Here is a 12221-nt window from a genome sequence, read left to right on the forward strand (position 1 = left end):
CTACAGATTCTTACTACTGGATGAATCTTGTTACTCATCTCTTATTAACTGATTATTAAATATAGTCCCTATCTTGCGTTACATTGCAGGTTTTTACAACCTGAGTTCCTCAACTACTACTTTGCCATCCTCACTGTCTATAAATTACTTTACCTCTGACTTTACCATCTCTTCCTGTCTCACCCTCACACTCATGTCTCCCTACCATATTTTTTTCCACTGTGTCCTTTGAAATCTCCATTTGAGTGGAACAGACTCAAATGTTTATCTTCTTCAAAGAATGCTCTCTCCATTTCCTTTAGAAAATGGAGACATAAGTGAAAACTAGATACTTCCCCAGCCTACTCTCATTTCCCCACTCCCTCTGGTTGTAGAGCAGATATTGGCAAACTTTTTCTCTGAAGAGCCAGATAAATATTTTGGCTTTGCAGGCCATGTGATCTCTGTTGCATTGTAGCACAAAAACAGACACAGACAATACATAAATGAGTGTGGCTGTGTTAAAAAAAAAAACAGTAACAACAACAACTTTTATTTCAATTTTATTAACAACAATTTTATTTCAAATAAAAAGAAAAGAAAAAAGCAGCAGGCCAGATCCCACAGGCCATTCCTTGCTAACTCCTGCTACAGGAGAAGCTCAGTTTCTCATATACTGTATACTACTGAGAGGGGAGGAAATAGTCCTCTTGCTTTCCTTTTCAAACTGCAATGATTACTCCTCTGTTGTCATAAAACTTTCCTTTGGATTTGTACCATCCAAGCTCTGCTACCTTCTAGTCATCTTCTTTTTTCTTTTTTCTTTTTTTTTTTTTTAACGTTTATTCATTTTTGAGAGCCAGAGACAGAGCGTGAGTGGGGGAGAGTCAGAGAGAGAGGGAGACACAGAATCCAAAGCAGACTCCAGGCTCTGAGCTGTCAGCACAGAGCCCGACACGGGGCTCGAACCCACCAACTGCGAGATCATAATCTAGGCCAATGTCAGACGCTTAACCGATTGAGCCACCCAGGCACCCCTAGTCATCTTTAATATAATGATCTCCTGGTCACTCCTCACATATTCAGTGAGAACCCCAGTAAGAGTTCATTGACAAATACATAATTACACTTGGGAGAAGATATTCTTCTTGGATCTTAATATACCTAATCTTGGCATCATTTTGGGGAATTTGATTAAGTCAACCCTTTAGATGATCATCAAGCATAATAGAGGCTTTCTCAACTATAGTAACCTTCCATTCCGCTCCACTTGGAACCCTACTCATGGCTGCATTCCACTCCTGAAATTTCAATCAATTTTCCATTCTGAGACAACAGTATTCTATTCTCTCACTCATTCCCTTACTCTCATCTGCTTTTCAGACTATTTAAGATCCCTACTAAGTTTTCTTAAATTACCCTGTCCTTCATGGTTCACTCCCTTCCTGTTCCATCCCAGACCCCATGATTTATCATCTTTATCATTCATACATTATTACCCCAGGTATTATCATCATGGCCATCTAGCAACCTGTGTTACCGTTTCTTTACCTGGCTTGTTGAGCTCTACCAAAGTGGATCATACAGACTTGCAAATCACTACCACGGTAGATCCATGGAGTTACCATCTAGTTAACTCTAATAGCGTCTTAACCATTCCCTAGAAGCTTTTGCAGGTTTTACCTCTTCTCATCAAACTTCTAACTACCACTGCTACCTTCACTTCAACAAATGACTTTGTTTTCCTACTTTATCTGCGAGTCAAGGCTATCAAGCAAGAATTTTCCTACTTCCTTTCTTTTTAGCTACAAACATGACCACACCTGTGCTTTCCTTATAGTTCAATAAAAGATATATATCTATGGTGCAAGAATAATTTCCCTTTCTGTTTTGCAACCCATTCCTTCTCTCTGTCTTTCAACATTCTCCTTTCAGTGACTAATTCCTTAACATATAAAGTTATTTTGTTTTCTCCCATCTTAAGTTTTAATAATAATAGATACCTCCTTTGATCACTGATTCTATGTTGTTCTATTTCTTTTTTTTTTAATTTGTTTTAATCTTTATTTAGTTTTGAGAGAGAGAGACAGAGACAGAGTGCAAGCAGGGGAGGGGCAGAGAGAGAGAGGGAGACACAGAATCTGAAGCAGGCTTCAGGCTCTGAGCTGTCAGCACAGAGCCCAATGCAGGGCTCACACTCGTGAGTGGCAAGATTATGACCTGAGCCAAAGTCAGACACCTAACCGATTGAGCCATCCAGGCACCCCTATTTCTCTTTTTTAATAAGAATTGAGCCTCATAAAAAAAGAAAACAATTACTTTCACTACTTCCTCACCTTTTATTTCACTCTTCAATCCATTATAATCTGATTTCTGTCCTCACCTCTCCATTGAAACTTGCCATATCCAAGTATCTCTTTTCTTTCTTTTAGTTGAACATGCTGTCATTTGTGACTATTGAAAATACCCTCCTTCTTGAAATACTTTCCTACCTCCCACTCTTTATCAGCCTTTCCTGATTTTCTTCCATGTTCGCTCTTTGCTTCCGACGTGGATTCCTTTTCTCTCCTTGCCCCCTAAATATAGGTGTTCTTGGGCTCCAGCTTCTGTCATCTGCTCTTCTCACTCTGTACATTCTTCTTTGACAACATCATTTCATATCCATCTTCACCGTTGGTAACTCAAGTATGTATCTTTACTTTAGTCCTCTAGGCTGTATTCTAGACTTACATGTCCAGCTGCCTACTAAATAAATACATTTGCTTAGATGTCTCATGGTTGCCCCAAATGCAATATTTTTAGATACCTCATCTTTCCCCTCAGATTCACTTCTCTCAATTCTACATCTAACACAGTCTGCACAACCAAAAACCTGGAAGTTGTCTTCTAGACTCCTTCTCATTCTCCCCACACACCTGCTTAGTTACTAAGCCCTGAAACATTCAGGCTTCTTAGTAACTAATAGAGGCTTCTCTTTCTTTTCTTTGCTATTTTCTTAGTTCAACCTTCATCACTCTTGCTGAAGTTATTGCTATGGCCTCCAAACTGGTTACTCTGCCTCCTCTGTGCCCCTTTCTCCCCAGTCTTACTTCTTCTTTAGATAAAATTATCTTCTGAAAATTACATCAGGCCATATTGCTCCTGTTTGAAAAATCTTTTCATGATGGCTTGTGGCTTTCAGGATGAGGTTTAAATTCCATGACTTACAGCATCAAATCCTTTATAATCTGGTTCCTGATTCTTTTACTGATTTCATATCCTGCTCTTCCCACAGATATATCCTTTGTTTTAGTCATGCCACACATGTTTTATGCTGCACTCACCCATGCTTTTTCTACCACCATCCCTCCCCATGTGTTTACTCATCTTTTTAGAACTGATTCTTTTCAGGGCGCCTGGGTGGCTCAGTCCAGTTGCATGTTGGACTCTTGGTTTCAGCTCAGGTCATGCATGATCTCACGGTTTGTGAGTTTGAGCTCCATGTCGAGCTCTACACTAACAGCATGGAGCCTGTTAGGGATTCTCTCTCTCTGCTCCTCCCCTGCTCATGCACACACACACTCTCTCTCTCAAAATAAATGGACAGACTTAAAAAAAAAACAAAAACAAATTATCTTCATCTTCTAAAGTTAAACTCAAATACTACCTGCTATTAAAAGCTTTCTTGATGCCCTCTCTCATTTAATGCTCGTCTACTCTCAGAGTACCCACTAGATTGCCCAATATATACCTAGATTTTACACCTCCACACTGACCTTATCAATGAATTCCAGTCTTCATTTACCCTCTAGACATCTCTACTTACATATCAAACTGAATATGTCTAAACCTGAACATATTGTTTTCTTTTGCTAACTCTTCTTTCATCATTTTAATCGTACTCTGTCTTCTAAATTACTTAGTTTTTTGAAATACCTCAAAAAACGTTGCATTTTGCAAAACTTTGACCTCACTTCTTTGCATTCTACCTCCCAAGATTGTTAAAATTGTAACTGAACTCTAATTAAACACAGAATCTGAAGCAGGCTCCAGGCTCTGAGCTGTCAGTGCAGAGCCCAACAGTAGGCTCAGACCCACAAACTGTGAGATCATGACCTGAGCTGAAGTCAGACACTTAACCGCCTGAGCCGCCAAGGTACCCTCTGAGCCATAGTCTATTTAACTAACTTGGTTCTTGGCTAATAAAGTAAACCTGCCATGCAGAAGCACAATATTAGTATTAACGCATTGTTGTTGAAAAACTGTTATTAAAATTAGACTACTAACTTCTAAAATGCATTTTTAAAGTACAGTACTGTCAGACACCAGGGTGGCTCAGTCAGTTAAGCGTTCAACTCTTGATTTCAGCTTAAGTCGTGATATCACGGTCGGTGAGATTGAGCCCCATGTCAGGATCCACGCTGACAACACAGAGCCTGCTTGAGATTCTCTCTCTCTCTCTCTCTCTCTCTGTCCCTCCCTCACTTGCACTCCCTCTCTCCCTCTCTCTCTTAAAATAAATAAACATTGAAAAAAAAAGTACAGTACTGTACTGTCATTTCCCTGTAGAAGCATGTCAGAATCTCTGCAAGGAGCTATTATTTTGAAAAAATAGATGTTAATATAATGCCTATTCTTACAATATATGGTATAGAAATAAAACAGTGCCAAGAAATTGGGTGGTCATTGGGAGTATAGAGTCTAAGGACAGGTTCATTGATTTTTTTGTTTAATGGGAGATATTGCAGTGTTTTATTAATAATAATGATTCATACAAAAGAGAAAATTGATGATACAAGGGAGGGACAAGACAGCTACTAGAGCCATGTCTTTAACTAGGAAGGAGGGAATGGCATCTCACATTCTAGTGAAAGGGCTGGCGTAAGGTGGGAACATACACAGCTCATCAGTAGAAGAGCAAAGACAGAACATGAAGTCACAGGTATGGTAGGTTAGTTTGGTTAAGATAGGAGCATGTGGAAGTTCTGTTCTGATTCTTCTATATTTTTCAGTGAAAGAGGAAGCAAGGTCATGAGGTAAGACTGAAGAGGGGATAGAAGGTGCTGGCAGTTTAAGGAAAAATAGTCATTTAGCAAAGCACACAAATGAATGTTACCTAGCAAGGCTGCCATAGGCTGTGCAATGCGCAGCCCCAAGAAGTGTCATTCTTATGACACCTGAAGTTGCACAATATGATAGCCCTTTATGGGGAACACGAATATATATCTTTCAGAAAAACGAAAAAGCCAGCTATGCTGTTACATAGGCTGGTTTCATGCGACTTGGGATAAAATTTTAGTAAACAGCATCATACTTAGATTCAGAAAGCACAGTACCTAGAACAGCTTGGGGAGAAGTAAAGATGGTATACTACAGGACAGTTTTGTTCACAGTTTGGGCTTCCCCTTAAAAGAATTTTGAAGAAGTGTGTACCCCTTGTATAATTTTAGGGTGACACCTAAAAAATATTTTCTATAATTTTAAATAGTGGCAAAGGATATATTTTCTGGCATATAAGGTAGTACATACTTCCTGTAATTATATTTTCATAAAAATATAAATTCATTCAGTTGGAGTTACATATTCAGTTCATACAGTTTCTAGAACTTGTGTGCCATAAAATCTAATTGGCAGTGCTAATTCTTATTGTCATACAGTCAAGTCAAACTTATTTTTGTCAGAAAACATTGTATTTCATTCGTATTTTGCTTCATTCCCCCAGAGACTTTTATACCTCAGGCCATATGCCACAATAAAATCTGAAATAGATTGGAGAAATGCCTTTCTCTAATAAAGTGGGAGAAGGACAAGTCATTTTTAGGAAAACCCTCATACAGAAGTTGAGATCTAGAATTCAGTTTCCTTAAAGCTATACATGCCCATCCTCACCATCTAGAGTTTTTTTTTTTTTTTTAATTGAAGTATAATTAATATACAATGTGACATTGTATGTATAACTTTGTGCATATATAACATACAGCTTCAAGTGCATGGAAAGTCTTAAATTACCCCTGAAGGTAGATGTATACCGGTTTGAAGACCTCTGCTCTAGGACACACAGGTGATTCCCAGAGTAACGCCAAGGTGTCAAGTCATGCTAAAAGTAGAATTAGTTTGTCACACGAAATGTGAGAATGAAGGGAAAAAATAATTTTTGTTAATATTTTTCTCAAATGTGATTTTAAATATATGTAATTGAATTAATTCCTGTTACAGACATTTGATTATTTCATTTATATCCCTAAAGTTTTATATATCCAGATTGCCACAGAGGGTTATCTTCTCATTGAGAAAAAGGGAGAATGACCTTATATTTGACATAGAGGGTAAATACAGTCCCACCTGCCCGTATGTGTGTCTAGAATCTCTCATTATTAGGATCATAAGTTCCAAGAGAGAAAGGAGTATCTACAAAGGTGCTCTGGATATTCTGGATCCACAGTAGTCCCCACAATTGGCCTGTCTCTAACCCTGAATTTCAGTAGGCAAAAAGTATCAAAATTTTACTCTGGAATGTTCCAGAACAAAATTATATGACCTAAACTAAGCACCCCAATCCTAATGTATTGTCATTATTGGCTTGTATCTTATTTAATAACCACATGAATTTCTTATTTTTTATTTATTAGTCTGAGCTACATAGCAAAATTAGTAATACATAGTAAAATTAGAACATTACTGGTAGTGGGGTGCCTGGGTGGCTCAGTTGGTTAAGTGTCCTAAACTTCAGCTCATGATCTCACGGTTTGTGGGTTCGCCTGCATCAGGGTCCCTGCTGTCAGTGCTGAGCCCTCTTCGGATCCTCTGTCCCCCTCTCTTTCTGCCTCTCCCCTGTTTGTGCATGCTCTCTTTCTCTTTCTCTTTCTCTCTCTCTCAAAAATAAACATTTTTTTAAAAAGGTGGGGAGCCAACTGTTGGTTAAGCCTCCGACTCTTGATTTCAGCTCAGATCATGATCTCATGGGTTTTGTGAATTCCAGCCTCTGCATCAGGCTCTGTGCTGACAGTGTGGAGCCTGCTTGGGATTCTGTCTCCCTCTGTCTCTGCCCCTCCCGCGCCCCCCCCCCCTTCAAAAATAAATAAACTTTTTTTTTTTTTAAGGCTCCACTAGCAATCCAAGAGTATTTAAGAAAAAACATTACTGGTAGTAAAGTGGACAGGAACTTGTTTTTTCAGTGTTTAAATGAGTTAATTAGTTCAAAGTATCACAAGACCTAAATTCATGTAGTTTGCTGAAAAATAAAAATAGAAGAACCTGACTAAAATCCGTGGATGGATCACAAACCTGCTATTTTTATTGAAAAATCTTAAGTATGTATTCTCTTGACATCATACTTCAATAAGGAGAAAATATTATTAATATTAGGCAAGAGTCAGATGAGAACTTAAAAATCAGCTTTAAATGATTTCATATAGGGTGTACTGTTTGTTCTTATGGAAAAGTATGATTTTGTTTCTTTAGGAAACAGCCCTAAATATTGAGGATTATCTTTTAGAAAGTAAGAAGGTCATAAAATACTTCCTTGTAGAATTTTATCCCACCCTATATAATCTCTCTCGTACCCACGCACTACCATGTCACAGTCCTTGCTCTCACTCAGCACAAACACACATTTCTCATACCAGCATGTAAACTACATAACAATGAAGGTAGGGTTTTTTTTGTAGATAATATATGGAAATTGGAGAATGAATTCATCAGATTTAAAAAGCCATAAACTTATTAGTACTACTGAGGAAATTAAAAAAATTGTGGTCACTTAATATATTAAATGTAATATATTAATATAATATATTTAATAGAATATAATTAATTAATATAATATATTAAACACAATATATTTAATATGAAATTAAAAGTTAATTTAAATTAACTTTTATTTAATTTTTATTAAATTTATTATTTATTATTTATTAAATTAAATTATTAAATATTAAATTTAACTGAATATATTAAAAGTTAATTTAAATTAACTTACTAATTTAAATCTGGTTACTTACTGCATTATAATTCCATATTTTTTCTTCATAGGGCTTCACTATTTCAAAAATGTTGTGCTAGTGGGATCTCTACAGGATCGCTACGTTCCTTATCACTCTGCCCGTATTGAAATGTGTAAAACCGCTTTAAAGGACAAACAGTCAGGTAACTAAGTAAATTAGAAGTATTTTATCTCCATTTGTTCCTCTGACAGTGCATCCCATTGTGATTTGTATTTGTATTTCACCAACTACAAATGAAATTAAAACTTTTTTCCTATGTTAATTGATCATATTATTCTTTGAAATGCCTGCCTATGACTTTGATTCATTATTTTACATTGAGTTACTTATCAGTTTCTCAGTAAAATCTCTATGTATTCAAAAAAAAAAAAAGAAGTATTTCAAACAGTTGTATCTACAACATGAGCTTTTTCCCAAATTTTTCTTGTAGTCCCTTTCTTTCTTCTTCCTCTCATCTCTCCCTTTATTTCCTTTTCCATCCACTGTTATTAACATCTATCCTTACTCTTTTTTTTTCCTTTCTTTTCTCCTGCCATGTGGTGTTTTTGCCAATAAAACCATCATTCTTATGAAAGAGTTCTTTTATCTAATTACAAATGCTGCTTTTGCTGCCTCGAAGGTAATCTGTACTTTGATTTCCTCACAATTGTTGGGATTGGTGATTATGGTAACAATCATGCTGCGTGTTCTGCTGTATCTTGCTTTTCATCAAAGATGGCAGCAAAGACTTACCTCACTTTAATAAAGTAATAAAGATTTTATGTATTCTTTTGCTAGTTTTGAATAATAAAAGAAATTTAAATCATAGCTATTTAGAGCCAGAAGGAGACTTGGGTCTTGTTGGCTCATTTTATAATTGAGGCCCAGAGATGCTAAGTGGCTGATCCAAAGTCACTGGTGATTAATTAATTACAGGCTTAGGGCAAAAACACAGGTGTCCTACCTTCCCATATTTCCTCAGTCCCTTTTTTGGAATGAGGCTGATTTTTAAATGAACTCTTAATCCTTTGCATTTTCCACAGTTTAACAGTGAGCAGCCTCTTTAGGCAGGGACTCTCTCTTACATATATTTGTATTGGCATTGCCTGGCATGATGCCTGGCACACAATGGGTGCTCTGTTCATTTAACACATATTTTTTTAGCATTTTGTGACATCAAAATAACCTTTTTTTAATTATTATTATTAACTTCTGTTCTAGCAGGGATTTAAGGATAAATTAAGAAGAGATTTAACTTCCAGATGGGTCACAAAAACTAGAGAAATGCCCTTTGTTTTAACAGTGATCTTTGCCACTAGGGGGGAGGGGGAATCTAATAAAGACAGGTTTGGATTTCTTCCTATGTAAAAATACTTTTTAAGTAGCGTAGAACCAGAAATCCAGCTTGACAATCATAATGAAAACTAAGAGAAGAGGTGAGAGAAAAAGTTTTGTATGAATTTATGTGATAATAATCTCTCAAATATCTCTCTCTCCTTTCTCTAAATGTACTTCCATATTCTTTTCCTCTCTCATGATTCCTCAGGGATAAACTCTGCCTCTCCTCAGAAATTTGATACTTGCCTCCCTAAAATCCACAGGTCCATGGATATATGTTTGTACTCGTCTATAGTAAGGTGGTGATACACAAGCATTAAAAACTGTTTGCCCCTCGTAAGGAACTTTGTGCTTTTATATATATATATAATATATACGTATATATACACGTATATACACGTATATATACGTATATATTATATATACACACGTATATAATATACACACGTATATATATACACACGTATATACATACATATACGTATATATATGTATATATATACGAATATGTATGTATATACGTATATATGTATATATATACGAATATATATGTATATACGTATATATGTATATATACACGTGTGTATATATGTATATATATGTATATATATGTATATGTGTATATATATACGTGTGTATACACACACACACACACACATACACACACACACACACACACACAACCTTCATCTCTTATGCTTAGAATGAGCTCAATAAATTCATTGTAAGAATTAACCAAAGAGAGGGAGACAGGAGCACAATTTTGGATTTAAAAGCAGGACCCAAGCATTAAATAAACCCTTGGGTGAAAAAAAAATAAACCCAAGGGTGAAACCCTTGACTTTTGAGCCAAACTCACATTGTCTTTCTGACTATAGGAAGTTGCTGTTTTTGCTCAGAATAATGTGGAAATATGTGGAATACAGTTGAATGCCACAAACATTTTTAAAGTACTTGCTATAGGTTCAAGTTTTAAAAGTTATAAAAAGCAAAATGTCTTTTTTTTTTAGTATAGTTGACACACAACGTTACATTAGTTTCATGTGAACAGTGTAGTGATTCAGCTTCTGTGTACATGATGCTATGCTCACCACAAGTGTGGCTACCATCTGTCACCATACAATACCATTACAGTATTACTGACTATTCCCTATACTGTGTAGAAGGCAAAATGTCTTAGCATGGCTACCTTATTGTCACAATGGTTCAACAAGTCATAAGTGACTTAATGTTGAATAAAACTGTTTGTTCTATTATATTCATTGCTTTGAATTAAAGTATCAAATTGACAAGAATTTACAATAAATTTGCAATTTTTACTTGGCTAGATAAATAATGTGGTTATTTATATTTTTTATAAAACCATCCCAAAATGATGGTCAAAGAAAAAGAAAACCTTTTAAAAGACATTTTTCTGCTTTAAATGGAAATAATAAAACTAAATTTTATAAATTACATAAAAGTTGGCATAGAATTTTTTTCAGTTACTTACATGAACTAATTTTCCTACTTTCTATTTGTTCCATAGGACAGATCTATTCAGAAATGATCCACAACTTGCTTCGCCCAGTTCTGCAAAGCAAGGACTGTAACTTGGTTCGATATAATGTCATCAATGCATTGCCCAATACAGCTGATTCACTCATTGGGAGAGCTGCACATATAGCTGTTCTTGATTCGGAAATATTTTTAGAGAAATTCTTTCTGGTTGCTGCCCTCAAATATTTCCAATAGGATAAAAACATTGTTAGAGACTTGATAATTACCTCATTCAACAATGATTCAAATAATGTATTATATTAAGCTGTAGATGCTGATAGTTCTAAGACTATTTATACCTTTTTGTATGGAAGATAATTTATATCATCCATGTTTAGAGCTTTTTAAACATCAACTTTACTTTCTAGGTAATGTGGCTGTGCAATATTTTTTTAATTTTATCTTTTTACTTTTCTATTACTTTTTCATATATTTTGCTACATAAGTATTTCAGTGAAACTTTAAGCCCATATGTATATCTGATTGTTTATTATTGGCTTTCCACAATTCTCACATCGGACACATCATATTAAAGGCCATTATCACTAGAATAGCATGAGATTTTAAATTTTCTAGTATTGGGGTATTATTTAGTTAATTATAAATTTTACTTTTAACATTTTACTATGTTTTAACTGGAAATAAAACTATGGCTGCTAAAGTATATTTTTTGAAGAAATCAACTCTAGCCCAGTCAAACCAGGTAGTTCCTAGATGACATGTTAAAAAAGTTTTCTAGAAAAGTCATTATTACTATTGCTATTAAACATATGTCATGCCTATTAAAATATATTTTCTACTGGTGATTTCAACATTATTTCTCATACTGACTTTTATTACTGGAACTTTTCATGTTCATGTTAGCAGCATCTAGAGATTTTTGAATGTTTGAATGCCCTCTGCGTAGATTTGGTTGGAATTTTGCTAAATTTGGTAGTGTTGCTTGAACTTTCTGACTATATTTCTTTAACTTTTTTCATGGACTTTCTTGTATGTACATAGTAAGTGTTGAAATTTATGAAATACTTTTATGAATTTAGATAATTTTTAAATATTAAAATTTGTTGAACTAAAAAGTAATGTAAATAAAATAATTCATGTTAAAAATGGAACAAAATAATTACATGTTTGGGGATACAGATGCAAATGTTTTTGATATATGGAGATGTTTAAGTCTTTTGACTTTACTAAAGGTGCTGAATAGCATTAAATTCACTATTTTCCTTTCCTGTTTTACTTGTGAAAATAATAATGCACTAAGGGTGGATAGAAGGTCTGTTTGCATCCACCAGTTGTGGTGGACAGAGGTTTTTGTAAGTATGTGTTGTATAATTGATGCATGTTTTATTTTTAGCATTGTGTTAATGCCTCTGATGTTAATAAATGAACAAATGACTATCTGGA

At 35.1% G+C, this 12221-nt stretch overlaps 1 protein-coding gene across 7 annotated transcripts in view; it reads left to right on the plus strand.

Annotated features, from left to right (window-relative positions):
• FAM135A (family with sequence similarity 135 member A) overlaps nucleotides 1-12221 on the plus strand; it is a 125939-nt gene extending 113718 nt beyond the window's left edge. For all 7 annotated transcript variants that reach the window (XM_049653879.1, XM_049653884.1, XM_049653882.1 and 4 more), the window contains 2 exons: nucleotides 7990-8103; nucleotides 10807-12221. In XM_049653879.1, coding sequence (XP_049509836.1) covers nucleotides 7990-8103; nucleotides 10807-11012 — 320 coding nt within the window. In that variant the 3' untranslated portion in view covers nucleotides 11013-12221. The remainder of the gene's footprint in view (nucleotides 1-7989; nucleotides 8104-10806) is intronic.

Source organism: Panthera uncia, assembly GCF_023721935.1.
Source record: "Panthera uncia isolate 11264 chromosome B2 unlocalized genomic scaffold, Puncia_PCG_1.0 HiC_scaffold_24, whole genome shotgun sequence".
Classification (NCBI taxonomy): Eukaryota; Metazoa; Chordata; class Mammalia; order Carnivora; family Felidae; genus Panthera; species Panthera uncia.